Source organism: Scyliorhinus canicula, chromosome 17 (genome assembly GCF_902713615.1).
Source record: "Scyliorhinus canicula chromosome 17, sScyCan1.1, whole genome shotgun sequence".
Classification (NCBI taxonomy): Eukaryota; Metazoa; Chordata; class Chondrichthyes; order Carcharhiniformes; family Scyliorhinidae; genus Scyliorhinus; species Scyliorhinus canicula.
This window is the reverse complement of record NC_052162.1, coordinates 31,879,065-31,895,265: the sequence shown is the minus strand read 5'-3', so window position 1 is coordinate 31,895,265 and position 16,201 is coordinate 31,879,065. Positions and strand designations below refer to the sequence as shown.

Genomic DNA, 16,201 nt, shown 5'->3' with positions numbered 1-16,201 from the left:
TCCAATTCCCTTTGAAAACTGCAGTTAAATTCCATACACCCCCCCCCCCCCCCCCCCAATCTTCTCTGCTCCGGCTACTTGTGATTTTGAACACTTCTGTCAAAACTCCTCTCAATCTTTCTTCTCTCAGAGAACAGACCTAGTTTTGCCAAAATATTCACTTAACTGAAGTCTGTTACCGTCACTTAAATATTTTCTGAACCCTTTTTAGTGCCTTAATGTTTTTTCTAAAGTGCAGTACAAAGAATAGCACACAATACTCAAGTTGAGACTGAAGCATGCTTTATAAAGGCTCAGCATAACTTCTTTGCTTTTGTACTTCATGTCCCTATTTATAAAGACTAGGATCTCATGTTTTATTTTCTACATTCTCAGCCTGCCTTGCCACCTCAATAACGTGCACATATATGCAGCTTCTACACCCCCCTTAGAATTGTCTCCTTTTATATAGCTTTCTCTTGTTCTTCCAACAAAATGTATTACTACATACTTCTGTGCACCAGATTTCCGCATGCCACTGTCTATGTCAGGGGTGGTCAAACTACAGCCCGCGGGCCGCATGCGGCCCGCCAAAGGTCTTTATGCGGCCCACCAAGATCAAGTCATAAAAAAAAAAATTTTTTTTAAATTTTTTTTTTATTTAAAAATTTTTTTTTTTATAAGGTTAATGTGGGGGGCTGTTGGGTTACTGGTATAGGTGGATACGTTGACTTGAGTAGGGTGATCATTGCTCGGCACAACATCGAGGGCCGAAGGGCCTGTTCTGTGCTGTACTGTTCTATGTTCTATATGAGGCGCCCAGAATCATAACCGGGTGAAGCGCCATTTTTGAAAAGTAGAGATAAAGAGGGCAGGATGCCGCCGGGGGAAGCGCTGAGGTATATGCCGCACGCTAATTGGTTACAACCGGGACTATTAATACTATGCGGCCCTTTAAAATTGTGAATTTCTGAATGTGGCCCTTGCACGGAAAAGTTTGCCCACCCCTGGTCTATGTCCTCTCGAAGTCTAACACTGGTTTTCTCGCAATGTGCTTTGCCATGAAAGAATGTCTCACATTTTTGCTAAACCCATTTTTTGCAATTGCTAATTATCCAAATATAAGAATAGAGCTGTTATAGGTTTACTCCTGAGATGTGAAAACCTGAAAAAGCTTATTTTTAATAATTGTGTTGTTAACATTTAATGCAGCCTCTGATTGTTCAGTTCAGTATCAGTTCAATGTCCTTTTTTTATAATCTCCTGAAAATACATACTTTTGCTGTGTTGTCAGTGTTCTTTTACTTCAACCCAGCTGCTATTCTTCATTGGACATGAGGAAAAACGTGGAACTACAGATTATTAGTCTGGCATCAGTAGTAGGGAAAATGCTAAAATCTATGATGAAAAATGTCATAACAGCATTTGGAAAGTCATGGTAGGATTGGCAGAGTAAACATGGATTTATAAAAAGGAAATCCTGTTTAACAAACGTGTTGGAGATTTTTCAGGATATAACTAGCAGCATAGATAAGGGAGAACCAGTGGTTGTGATATGTTTATATTTTTTGAAAACCTTTGCTAAGGTTCCACAAGAGAGGTGTGGAAACAACATTCGAGCACATGGAATTAGGGGGAATATACTGGCCTGGATGGGAACTGGTTAACGGACAGAGAAGAGGAATAAATGGGTAACTTTTTCAAGTTAGCAGGCTGTGGCAATAAGAAACAGGAACAGGAGTAGGCCATTTGGCTCCTTGAGCCTGCTCTGCCAATCAATAAGATCATGGCTGATTCAACATTACTCATGCCCACTTTCCTGTCCTTTCTCCGTAACCCTTGACCCCCTTATTGATCAAAAAACTATCTATCTCAGCTTTAAATATACACAAGGACTATGCCCCGACAGCTGTCTGTGGCAAGGAGTTCCAAAGACATTCAACCTTCAGAGAAGAAATTCCTCCTCATCTCAGTCTTCAGTTTGCACATTTGTATTCTAAGACTATGCCCTCTGATCCTAGACTTTCCCATGAGGGGAAACATCCTCTCAGCATTTACCCTATCAAGCCCCTTAAGTATCCTATATGCTTCAATGAGATCACCTCTCATTCTTCTAAATTCCAATGTGTAGAGTTCCAACCTATTTATCCTTTGTTCATAAGACAATTTCTCCATTCCGGGGATCATCCTAGTGAACCTTATCTGAATCACCTCCAATGAAATAATATCTTTCCTTAAATATGGGGACCAAAGCTGCTCACAGTACTTCTGTTTATAATTGGACCTCATTAACACTACATCCTGTATGCTTCAACCGATGCCAATGCTTATGTAGTTACATTGTATATCTTGTGTTGCCCTATTATGTATTCTCATGTATTTTCTTGAATTGTTTAATTCCCTTTTCTTCCATGTACTGAATGATCTGTTGAGCTGCTTGCAGAAAAATACTTTTCACTGTACCTCGGTACACGTGACAATAAACAAATCCAATCCAATCCAATCAGTTGCAGTAAGACTTCCCTTCCCTACTCTTATACTCCGACCCCCTTAAAGTAAGGACCAGTATTCCATTAGCCTTCCTGATTGCCTGCTGCACCTGTGTGCTAGCTTTGTGTTTCATGCACAAGTACCCCCAAATTCCTTTGTGTTACAATTTCTCCATTTAAAAATAGTTATTTTGTTTTCCCGTCTAAAGTGAATAATTTTACATTTTTCCACATTATACTTCATTTGCCAACTTTTTGCCCAACTTAACCTATAAATATCTCTTTGCAAACTGTTTGTATCCTTCTCGCAACTTGCCTTTCCACCTATTTTGTGTTGTCTGCAAATTTGACTACAGTACTTTCTTGGAATCAATATATATATTGTAAACAGTTGTGGTCCCAGTACTGATCCCTGTGGAACCCCACTAGTTACAGGTCGCCAAACTGAAAAAGAACCCCTTATCCCCACTCTCTGTTTCCTGCCCATTAGCCAATTCTCTATCCATGCCAATATACGACCTCCAACACCACGGGCTCTTAACTTATGACTTAAACCTTTTGTGAGGTACCTTGTCGAACGCCTTTTGAAAGTCCAAATACAACACATTTACTGGTTCTCCTCTATCTACTCTGGTTGAGACCTCTTCAAAAAACTCAAATAAATTCGTCCGGCAGGTTTTTCTTTTCATGAAGCCATGCTGACTCTGCTTTGATTAATTTATGATTTTCCAAATGTGCTGCTATTACTTCCTTAATAATTGATTCCAACAGACACGAGGATAACGTGCAAACTCTGCACAGACAGTAACCCAGGCCGGGAATCAAACCTGGGTCCCACTGCTAACCACTGTGCATAAATGGAATTTGATTTGAGTTGCAAATCTGTAATCAGTGAATTAATGCTATATGGCCTACCAATTTGCAAGATTTTAAATCATATTATTCCTTATTACAAGGGTTCTGAAAGTAGTAACAGTCTGAATCACTGATGTTAGACCAGTTTTCTTTTAATTGAATATGGTACTAAATGCCTCTGTTGTTTTAAAAGTGGGAAAGTCACATAATCATGATTGCTTAAGCCTCCGTGCTTGTCATTATTAGGATCTCCAGCCTCTCTGAGCTACCTACTGTTTAGGTTTTCAACCCATTGAACACGATTTTGAAACAAGCCCTAGAAATTACAGTAAATTCGTGTACAAAGCAAAAGTAAACCTGTGAAATTATTTGAAAAACTAATAAATAGTTACTCGTCCTAGAAATTTGTCTCGGGCAGTGGCGAAAAATGGGTGGCATCAGAACAGCTGCTTGTCATACACAGTACCTGATATTTTATTCCATTGACTGCAGTGGAATTCAATAGCTGGTGCTGCATATAACCAGCAGCCATTTGATGCTGGTCATTTTGTGCCTCCTGCCCAAGATAAGTTTCTACCTGTAGATTTTTTTTATAGATAGCTCCACCAAGAAAAAAATGAGGAAACATATTATAGATAGAGGAAATTGTGAAATAATTCCACCCTAGATATTATATTGAGAATGCTGAATTATTCTGTGCACCTGATGTTTCATCACTCCCTAATTCTCAATGCTCATTCTTTGTGGTCCTATTTCCAAGTCTTTAGCTTTTTTATTGAAAATTTTCCAATGGCAGATTGCTTGATTGGTTTTATTTTGACTTTGTTTTGTTTCTCCAATCTAATTAAGGCCAGTTTTTTGAGGTTGGTCATATGAGTGAAGACCAAAACCATTCTTGGAGTACTTTAGCCAAAATGTGCAATTAAATTGAATTTCCATACTGACAATATTAGAATGATATGGTGGCACTCTGAAAAATAGTGTTATCAAACATTTTATTATGACAAAGAACAATATATTTTGCTCAATATTGAAGTAAATCCTTCTACGTCTCCTGATCTTTGTGGGGACCTGTCCCTTATTTGAATTATTGCAGTATTTATTATTACTGATGATTGTAATGTGTTAATCTTATTTCAGTGGATTTCCCATTAACCTCTGTAGGAAATTCCTAAAAGTATTTGCATACTTTGGGGCTCCGCCTACCTTAACTATTGAATGGGACCACATCTGGATTATGTCCAGTTTTGGACTCCTTATTTGAGGAAGGATGTGGTGGCAATGGAGGCAGTTCAGAGGAGATTCACCATATTGATTCAGAGGATGAAAGAGTTGACGTATGAGGAGAAATTAAACCGTTTGGGCTTACACTCGCTGGAGTTTCGAAGGATGAGAGGGGATCTGATCGAGGTATATAAAATAAAGGAATTGATAAAGTAAACATAGACCAAATGTTTCCCCTTATGGGACAATCTAGAATGAGAGGTCACTGATATAGTTTGAGAGGCGGTAGATTTTGAACTGAGATGAGGAGGAACAACTTCCCGCAGAGCGTGGTTAATTTGTGGAACATGCTGCCTGCTAGTGTGGTGTAGTCTAAGTTATTAAAGCGTTGAAGAAGGAGATAGATTTTTCTGATATAAAAATGGGTTACAGGGATATGGAGAACAGGTAGGCAGGTGGATTTGAGACCAAGAAGAGGTCAACCATGATCTGATTGAATGGCAGAGCAGGCTCGAGGGGCTGAATTGCCTACTACTGCTCCTAATTCCTATGCTCCTATGATGATGTCAGGTTTTCATGGGAATCAGTGTTGTTGCATCAGAATGTATTTTTCTTGGTGTACAACAACAGCAATAATTACCTAGTAAGTCAACAAGTAGAAAAATCTATTAGCCCACGAACAGACATTTTTGTTCACCAGAGATTTTGAAAACATTTCCTCCATGGGTTTCACAGTAGAATTTTAATTGGGAAATATGGTCTTTTGAAGAAACAAATGGGATCTTAAAGGCATATTCATCCTTCAATATAGAAACAACTTATAAGAGTTTATAATAGAAAATTATTTTAAAATCTAAAGTTTTCTGGACCTATCAAACATGTTTTCAGCTTTTGTGTTGCTCAATGCTGTAGAGTGATTTTCTAAAGCTCCCTTCCTAACCTTTTTACATAAATTTTTGTGTTTCTTGCTCTTGCCAGTCAATTAAGTTTTGTCTGTTTTAAATGCTGTTGATGCTCCCGTCTCCTCTTTTTGCTCAGTGGCTTCCATGTGTTATTCCAGTGTTGCTGCTTTTCAACCTCTACGTTGTAACAGGTCACTTCCACTTTGCCTTCTGTTTTTAACCACCTTGCTTCTAATCTTTCTGTGTGTCTGTCCTGCTCCCAGGTCCCAAGCACACTGCCCACACAAGTTCTGTTTTTACTCATTGCATTCTAAAGCCATTTCCTTTTTCCTCCTTGCGTAGGTTGGAAATGCAACATTTGGGATATTCTAATCATAGCATACCAACTTAGAACTTATATATTTTCAGAGCTTTCTGCTGATAGTTTACACAAATCCTTCCATGTTGAAATTCAGTGATCTTAAAAATTTGACGTTTGTGATTAGTGTGCACAAATATAACATTCCATCATTCTCCCACTGCAATGTATGAATACAATTACTTATTTAGTACCTAACCCATTGACTGAAAATGTAATTTAAAACATGGATTTGTGATGCATACAAGCTAGTTCATCATATCTCATTTCTGTAGGCCCAACATAGCTCTGTCCAAATGTATGAAAAATGAAACGTAAAATTTTATGAAGTGCCAAGTACTGTAGACAAAAATGAATACTTGACTCTCATTGCCCAAACAACTAGCCAAAAATTAAATATTCATTTTCTCAAAGCTTCAAATCATTGATCAAATGTTACCATTTTGTTTCATGTGCTGTCTCAAAATGTGTGCATTATGCTAATACCCTATCACACAGATCTAAAGTGTAAAGGTGATACAGACCAGCAGTTGGATCAAACATTTTAAACAAAAAACAAACTTCGTGCATGTCTCAAATGTCCATCTTGAATAGTTCCTTATTTAAATTCGTATCAAAGTTGGTGCAGCAGTGATTTAACAATGGCAAGTTTTGGAAAAGCTGCTTACAAAGCATTCAAATGTACTTAGCAGTGGGGTGTCATTGCTGCAATGAATGCATCTCTAACTCCTTGAATTCAGTATTCGGCAATGAACTCCAAATATAGAGTAGCTGAGATTTATATTGCCACTGAAATAGCTTTTCAGTGCAAAAATAGCCTACATGAAATTAGCTTTGTATTCCAATTTGCTACTACTGCATTTTAGTGAAAATGAAACGCCTCACAGATGACAGGTTTCAAACTGAATAAAATGGGTACTTCATTGTACTATAGGATGTCAGTTTCACAAGTTGCATAATTCTGTATCCTGGGATTGAGAGTCAGCTTTGGAGTGAGAGTATATTTTAAGCTTTTATGACTGCTGTGCACTTGAAGTACATGCAATCACATTGTTTTGTGCAGTAGGGCTGCCTCAGTAGATCTAGCACATGTTTCAGGAGTGATGCAAGTAAAGCTTATCTTGCCTTTCATTTTTCCATTCTGAAATTCATCCTGGCAGTGACAAGGGTTGCTCTTCTACTCCTATCATAGGAACATAGGAATTGCGAGTAGGAGTAGGTAATTCAGCCTTTGACCCTCATCTGCCATTCAGTGACCTGCATTTTTGAGACCTACCATGGTGTACACAACCCCACTAACCAGTTTCTGCTTTTGAGTGCGATTGGCATTAGGCAGGACTTTTGTCTCTTATTTAGGAGGAAGTCCCACTTTGGAGAGCTGGCCATTTGTAGGAGAGACTGGAACCAGGGGACACAGTTTAAGAATATGTTTACCATTTAAGATGGAGTTGAGAGTTTTGTTCTGTTAAAGGGTCATCAGTAAGTGGAATTCTCTTACCCAGAATGCAGTGGAGGCTAAGTCATTAAATTTATCAAGGCAAGAATTGGACAGATTTTGGACAGAAAAAGGAGTCCACGGTTGTAGATTGCAGTTCAGATTGGCCAACAGCTCTCCAGTCCCTACAGCAACAGTGCTGAAGTGGCCAGAATTGGAACTGAGGGGAGCAGTCTGAGACTAACTCCCAGGACTGGAGATCCTGGTCAATGTCAGCAATCCCAGGGTAGGGAAGACCTGGGGGTCACGAAAAGGGCTGTTGGGGGATAGGCTGAGGAGGGGAAGGGAGGACCAGAGGTCACCTGATCTTAAGGGGAGGATGCACCAGTCAGAAAGAGGATTCTGGTGGAAGCGTCCACCCTTCCTCCCCCCAACTGTAATTGGCCACTTAAGGGTGTCAGTTGGGGTAACAGCAGGCTTCCCATCCGAGGCCTTGGCTGTCCCAGCGTAAAATTGATTTGAGGCTCCGGTAGGCAGGAACCTCCCTCCCTCTTATTCCCATTGTGGTTGGAGGAGGGGAGCGTAAAATTCTGGCCAATAAGATCTTGGTTGATCTGGTTGTGGACTCGACCCCACTTTGCCACCTGCCATCCATAACCTTGGACTCCTTTGTCTATTAAAAATCTGTCTAACTCTGCCTTGAATAAATATAATGACCTAGCCTCCACTGTCCTCTGAGGAAGAGAATTCTACATACTGCCGATCCTGAGAGAAAAAATTCTCAACTCTGTCTTAAATGGTAGACTTATTCTTCTGATTTATTCTTAAACTCTGTCCCCTGGTTCTAATCTCCCACAATGAAAACATCTCCCGGTATCTACCCAATCAAATCACCTCACGTTCTTCTAAACTCCAGTGGCTATGACCCAAAATTGTTCAATCTTGTTTCATAAGGTAAGGCCTATTCACAGGAATGAGGCGAGTTTACCTTCTCTGAATTTCTAATGTAGCTATATATTTTTTTCAAATAAGGTGGTCAAAACTGTACACCTATACAATGTATTCCAGATAAGGTCTTGCCCAGATTTTGCATTTTTCCACATAAAATTGTCTGTATTTACTGCATCAAGAATATAACTAATTTATTTAATTTCCTTTCCGATGTTTTAGAGCCCTTTGATAGAATCATAGAATGGAATTGCTTTTTTACCTGAAAATATCTTGATTTGTGTTGTGTTAATGTTACGCAGGAACATTGTTTTGAGTTACTTTAGGTGACCTCCCCTTTGTCTTTCTATTTTTAGGGCGCCAATGCCTCTGCATTGGAGAAAGAGATTGGGCCGGATCAGTTTCCTGTAAATGAACATTACTTTGGCTTGGTCAATGTGAGTTATTGCTGATATTCTTTAAGACAGTCTTAAGATTAGCTTCTCCTTTATTTGTGAATGAATTTGAATTTGAAAATGAATTTTAAAGGAACATTTATTTTAAAGGACGCAGACTGGTTAATGTGTAAAAATAGGAATATTGTTCGAAAGAGAGACATGTTGCCAAAACATTTCTTCCTGCAAATGCAAGAATGCCAAATGTCAAACAATCTCAGCAATTTATACTGCAGGAGGAAAGAGGTGATGATGATTGGTTGCCAAATTGACTCTGACTAAGGCAATGCCATGGAAAAACAAATAGGGAACTATAGATCCCCATGCATTTTGGTAATTTTTAAAAAGTGCAAAGCTTGAACATATTCCTTCTGTTTGCAGAGAACAGAATGTGTATGAATGCATGTTTCTAGCAGGAGTAAATGAGCCATGTTGTAAGCTCAACTGATTATCTTAAGTTGTTTGTTAATTTAGCTCTTGGCGCACTCAAGATTGTTCGGCAAGTACTGCCCACTTGCGGAATCGTATCTAACAGAAGTTTTTGGTTTTGCAAGCGCAGGACAATTCAGTATGGTCTGTACCTTGCCTAATATAAACAGCTAATGGAGTTGAATGATTCAATCAGCCAATCATTGAGATATATGGGTTGCCTATCTGGCATTGCATAATGTTGTTCTGTTGTGTGGTAAGGAGAATGTCTTTGTGGCCTAACGGCAACATCCTAACAGACGGAAATATCACTTCCATCACCATTCTTAGTAGCAGTGTGAAATGGCTTGCTTAATATTTTGTTGAAATTTTTGAGATGCTTTGCTTTTTTGAGGTTAATTTGAGGTAGACCCCGTGTAGAGTTTGCACATTCTCCCAGTGTCTGCGAAGGTCTCAACCCCACAACCTAAAGATGTGCAAGGTAGGTGGCTCGGCCATGCTAATGTTGCCCTTAATTGGAAAAATAAATTGAGGTAGACCAGGTAAGTTTCAGGTCTGAATGTGGCACCTTGGCTCATACGAGTTGTGCATCAGAAAACAATCACTGATCTGAACAGGATAGCTATTGTCCTGAAGGATAACTTTAATGTGCTCTATTTTTGTGTCAAGCTTGCAAGGTGAACAAATGGCTAGGGCTTTATTTACAAGAATTAGATGAAGGCCAATCTTGAAGTGCATAGAGCTATACAAATTCCAACATGTATACTGACTGGTGAAGGCAGGCTTGCGATAGATAGATATGAAAACCCATCAGTGGACTTCTCAATGAGGATAGCTACACCAACAATCAATTTAAGACAATCAGTCATGCTTGTAACATGGTTTACTTGCATTTGCTAGAAGCGACATATATTCATTTGCAGGGAATTGTTCACTGCAAAACAAAAGAATATGTTCAAGACTTGCACGTTTTCTGAAATACCCAGAAGCATAGGGAGTCTATAGTTCCTCGTGGCTTTCTCTATGGCACCACCTCGGCAATCAAGATCCACGTGCCAAACAATTAGCACCCTTTTCCATTGTGGTATAAATTGTTGTGATTGCTTAATATTAGGCATTCTCATGTTTGTCCTGATGAGTGCAAGATGAAAAACTTTAGCAGCATCCAACTCTTTTTTCAGCAATATTCAAGTTCTGTACGACCAAGCAATTGATGGTAAGTGGTTAAGGCCAACGTTGAAGTGACTGGAACTATAGATGCTGTAGCCATGGGAAATTCAACGCACCAGTCTGACAATGGGAGAAACCCCCTTTTTAAAAAAATAACACCCATGCATAGAAATTACAATTATATAGGCCACTAAAGCATATTAAGAATGATATCCCAGTACTGTTGTCCAAATCTTTTGGCAGTTGTGGATGAAGAAGATATTTTCGTTGATTTAAAACCATGCATTTTTGTTTAACTGGCAAATGCTGCTGATGTCGGTCAGGTTCTGCTGTTCTTGAGCTTCGTATGAATCAGCCTTCTTTAAAATAACCTGAAAACATCATTAGCTCATCAACAATGAGAAAGATGGATGTTATTTTGTATACCTTATTGTGCATTTTTTGACTTTGCTAGTTCGGCAATACTTGCTATTGCAATTCAGTTTTGCAAGCACTTTACTTCTGCCGGCCATTTCGGGAAAAGGTTTTGGCTTACAAGGTGCAGCCCAGGAAGAAGGAAAATCTGCTCACATGCCTATCTGACCTCTTTAATAGTATAGCAACACAGAAAAGGAAAGTTGGTGTGATACCACCCAAGAAATTCATTTCAAGATTAAGAAAAGAAAACGGTAATGTGGACATTTTCTACTATTTGTCTGGAATACAAAGCCAATGTGGCAGCTAAATTCTGATTTTAATTTGCTAAATGTGATTTTTAATTACTGGTTAGTTTAAAATGAAAACTGTGTTGAGTTGAAGTGAATTTTAACATGCAGTGGAAATAATTGAAAAGATATTTTGCTCCAACTTTTAAATTTGAATAATAATTAGGAGTCAGCATCCTCGTTTATTTTATTGCACTAAGATCAATTGTCCATATATGGCTAAGAGCATAATCTACCTTTTTAGTTTCAAAATTTATCTTTTTAAATATTGTAGCAGATTTTAACTATATTACTGGATAGCTTAATTTTGCATGAATTCCATAAGTGATTGCTAATAAACAGAAGTTGCTTAACCTTTTCCAATGGCTGCACTTGTTCTAGCATATTCATATATCTACTTTTTCATGATCTGTGAATTTTGCTTCTGATTGCGCACAGTACCTTTTGAAAAAGTTGATGTGGCAGTGATATTGCAATTTAAATCCAATTTACAGATTTCCTCAATTTACTTAGGTTAGCTAGGGCGGCACGGTAGCACAGTAGTTAGCACAGTTGCTTCACAGCTCCAGGGTCCCAGGTTTGATTTCTGTCTTGGGTCACTGTCTGTGCGGAATCTGCACGTTCTCCCTGTGTCTGCGTGAGTTTCCTTCGGGTGCTCTGGTTTCCTCCCATAGTCCAAAGATGTGTCGGTGAGGGGGATTGGCCATGGTAAATTGCCGTTTAGTGTCCAAAAAGGTTGGGTGGGGTTACTGGGTTACAGGGATAGGGTAGAGGTGTGGGCTGGGCAGGGCTGGGGTGGGGTGCTCTTTCCCAGGACCAGTGCAGACTCGGATGGGCCGAATGGCCTCTTTCTGCACTGTAGATTCTATGATCTCCCTTTGTTACGATGACACCTGTAACACCATAAATTGGTAAATTATTTTCTGAACTAATAGAAATTCCTTTTTGAGGGAAAGAAAATTCCATTTTCCTTACTGAAGCTAAAAGGGCAAATTGTTCGAATGTTATCGAGGAAATTGGGCATTAGTCAAAATGTTGTGAATATTAATTAATAACACAAGTCTGGTAAGAGTTGTTGATAACTCTTGTTGGTGTTTCCAGAATTATTTGATAATTATATGCAGCAAGATGCGCATGAGTTCCTGAACTACCTTTTAAACACGATTGCTGATCTATTACAAGAGGAAAAGAAACAAGAGAAGCAGAATGGCAAGCTGCAGCACGGCCATGAGGAAAGTGACAAAACAGAGTCAACCTGGGTGCACGAAATATTTCAAGGAGCACTAACAAATGAAACGAGGTGCCTGAATTGTGAAACTGTGAGTTCCAAAGGAAAGCGTTGAAATCTATAAATTAGTGTGTACTGCATTTGCGAATGCTGCTGTACAAGAACAGCCATTTGTTACAGAGAATCCCATAATTGTGCTGTTTCTCTCATTGCCAAATCTGCCCTAATTGTTTTTTTAAAGTATTTTTATTCAACAGATTTTCACAATACAAAAAGAATACCAAACACACAATCCCCCACCCAAAGGTAATCAATTCCCGAAAGTGAATGATGAACAAACCCCAACAATTATAGAACCCCTCCTTCACCCCCCTCAGCTCGAACTTCATCTTGTCCTGATTCAAAAGTCCTAACCCAGCAGATACCCCCACCATGTCAAGGTACAGGGTGGAGAAGCTGACCTCCGCCCTAATAAGACCTGCCTACGAGCAATCAGCGAGGCGATGGCTAAGACATCTATCCCCGCACCCGTTGCAGGTCCAGCCGGTCCGACATCCAGAAAATGGCTTCCAGGGGACCGGGCTCGACATCCATATGCAAGGCCCCCAAGATTATACTCAACACCGTCCTCCAAAACCTTTCCAGCTTTGGGCAGGACCAAAACATATGGACATGGTTCGCAGGACCCTTCCCACATTGCTCACAGACATCCTTCACCCCTCAAACAGCCGACTCATGCTTGATTTTGTGAGATGTGCCCTGTACACTACGTTCAGCTGTACCAGCCCCGACCTCGCACCTGAATGCGAGGCATTCGCCCTCTGCAGCACCTCGCACCACAGTCCCTCTTCCAACCTAACCTCCTCCAGGATCCTTCCCCCACTGACAGCACCACCTCCAGCAACTATGCGGCCGGCGCTATCCGGGAAGGTCAGGAAAATGTTCCTTGCAAAGTCCGGCACCTGCGTGTACCTAAACCCGTCCTCCTGCGGCAACCCGTACTTCTCTCCCAGCTCCTCTAAACTTGGCCCACACACACACACACACACACACACACACACACACACACACACACACCCTGGCAAATCCCAGGTTACTTGCACCCCCAAATATCTAAAGTGGGTTGCTCCAAGTGGGATGGCAGCCCGCCACCCCCTCCCATTTCTGGCGGAGAGACCACAAAATACTCGCTTTTTCCTAGATTCAGTTTATACACATTGTGCTCTACATCCGTCCCCCTCACTATGCCCTTCCACAACCCCGAGCTCCTTAACTCTATGGCCAAGCGCTCTATATCCAATGCAAACAATAGGGGGGACATTGGACACCCCTGCTTCGTACCCCGGTGCTGTGCGAAATATCCTGAATTCATGCTGTTAGTGAGAAGACTCGTCATCGGTTCCTTATACAGCAGCCACATTCACGCCACAAACCTCAGCCCAATTCCAAATCTGTCCAGTGCCACGATCAAATAACTTCACTTTACCCGATTAATCGCTTTCAGTCCGTCCAGGACCACCACCATCTCCGTCTCCCTCCCCTGAACCGGAGAAAGGACTACATTTAGGAACCTCCTCATGTTCAAGACCCGGGTCTAGGTCCCCTTTATATTCCCATCCACCTCCAAAATCCCCTCTATCAGTCTTTCGCTTTCCTCCCTATCCACCTTAACCTCAAACGGGATTGCATCCCAGATCACCGACTGCGAAACCTCCCCTGTGCAATTAAACCCCACATATTCCTTCCCGAGCTTGCACAGAAGCTCCAGTCTGCAAACAACCTGGTGTCCAATCTCCACCCCAGCCTCTGGACTACCCCCTTCTCCAAAACCACATCCATCCAATGTGGAGCATGATCCGAAATCATGATTGCTGGGTACTGCAACCTCCCAATTCCAGCCAATAGCACCTTTCCCACCGTGAAAAAGGCAACCCTTGAGTGTACCTTGTGTACCAGAGAAAAAAAACTAATATTCCCGTACCTTCGGAGGCACGAACCTCCGCGGTCCACTCCTGCCATCTCCCTCATGAACCCAGTCGCTCCTTCGCAGACCCCCTCCCGATTGGGTCAGCGAGCGCAGCTAGGACCTGTCCACCTTCGGTTCCAACACTGTGATCCCCCCCCCATCTAGCGACCATGTCACTATCACGTAACTGCCCCCCTGATCTGCTGCTACCTCCTCCATCTGAAACCTCACCTCTTGCCCACTAATACTGCTACCCTCCCAACCCTGCTATCAAACCCCGAGTGAAACACCTGACTCACCCAACCCTTCCTAAGCCTCACCCTCAAATGGGTCTCCTGTAGCATCACCACGTCTGCCTTTAAACTCTTATGTGTAAAACCACCAATCACTCACCAACCCCCCTAACCCCATCACGTTCCACATCACTATTCTGACCAGCGGTGTCTCACTCTTTTCACCCCCCTTCTGCCCTTCTGTGTCATATCCGCCATCATCTTAACCCCTGGGCCTTGCCCCTCTGGCCTGACCTGCCCATTCTTTTGTTACCGTCGAACCCTTCCCCCTCCTCTCCCAGAATCCCTCCACCCACTTCCTCTTGCAAACAGTTCTCCCAGTATTGATCTCCTCCTTCTACCTTTCACACCTCCCAGGCCCATCGAAACCTGTTTGACCAAGTTCTAATGACCACGGCCCCTCCCCTATCAAACTTTCGTTCACGAGCCAATCTTTGCTTGCTTTTTAAAAAATCTTTATTGTCACAAGTAGGCTTACATTAACACTGCAATGAAGTTACTGTGAAAAGCCCAAGTCGCCATATTCCGGCACCTGTTCGGGTACACCGAAGGAGAATTCAGAATGTCCAAATTGCCCAACAGTACATCTTTTGGAACTTGTGGGAGGAAACCGGAGCCCCCTCCTTTTCAGTGCTCTCCCTCTGTGTTATCAACATCTCCCACCTTCCTCATACCTTCCTGCATCAGCTCATTCAAAAACTGGCCCTGAAACTGGGCATTGAGGTCCAAAAACCAGAGCTGAAGCAGGGGCTACCTAACGTGTGACCTCCAGCTACATGCCGTCACTGTATGTCACCAATATGCTCCAATTATATTGGATGTTTGCAACTTTCTCCATTTGACCGGTGCTTTCCATATACCAGTGAGGCTTTGTAGTACCACTCTTTAGCGAAAGTAGCCTGAGATGAAATAGGCAATCCGTTACAGGTGGGACTTTTTTCCTGATATTGGGACTGTCTGACATAGTGCTGCACCTTTCATGCCTCGGCTGTTGGGAAGCTTGTCTTTTGTATCTTATTTGAATCACCATTTTGCCCACCCCCTCCTTCGCCAAAGAAAATAATAAACAAAAAACTTTAAATCTTGAAAGAATTCTAACTATTTTTTGTGGTTAAATGTCATGTTCTCTTTTCTCCAGGTTAGTAGCAAAGATGAAGACTTTTTGGATCTTTCTGTTGATGTAGAACAAAACACTTCAATAACTCATTGTTTAAGGTAGGTTGATATGTACATTTTTTTAGCACTTATACATTGAGCACCTATATATTCTTGGAAATTAACTTAAATGTGCATTCATACTAAAAGGCTAGAAGTATGGAAGGAATATTTATGGATTTCTGTAACTTATCTTACCCATGCTCCTAAAGTGATAATTAGTTAAACTTTTATTTTTCACAGCTACAAATCAATCTATTCACCTTGAAACTGGGCAACTTTTTAAAAGCTGGTTCAGTGTGAGCGTGGGTATTTAGTCAATACAGTTGATCCAAATGAACATAACATACTGAGCATATGAGGTGGGCGTTGTTGCATCTGCTCCATTAGCAATAACCGTGATGGTTCATATCAAAATCGGCTTTAATATTATCTACCTTAAAGGACGAAAGGGAATGCAAAAACCTAAAAGAGAAGCTTGAAAAAAACATTAGACCCACAAAGAGGAACTCTGAAATCAAATTATCAAGGAATATAACAAAGTGTTGAATTGAAGATACATAACAAAAGGAAAATTAGAATAGGATTACTAAAGGATGAGCAAGTTAAATTCCCAGATAGAGACTGAGAAG

The 16,201-nt window shown here is 41.0% G+C and overlaps 1 protein-coding gene across 3 annotated transcripts in view; it reads left to right on the top strand.

Annotated features, from left to right (window-relative positions):
• The window catches only part of LOC119951419 (ubiquitin carboxyl-terminal hydrolase 12-A-like), a 49,077-nt gene that overhangs the window by 11,847 nt on the left and 21,029 nt on the right, over nt 1-16,201 (top strand). The window contains exons 2-5 of one of the 3 annotated variants that reach the window (XM_038774587.1): nt 8,547-8,627; nt 10,678-10,891; nt 12,029-12,246; nt 15,553-15,629. In XM_038774587.1, coding sequence (XP_038630515.1) covers nt 8,547-8,627; nt 10,678-10,891; nt 12,029-12,246; nt 15,553-15,629 — 590 coding nt within the window. Of the gene's footprint in view, nt 1-8,546; nt 8,628-10,677; nt 10,892-12,028; nt 12,247-15,552; nt 15,630-16,201 lie in introns of those variants that run through there. The other 2 variants (XM_038774588.1, XM_038774589.1) reach the window with 2 other exon arrangements.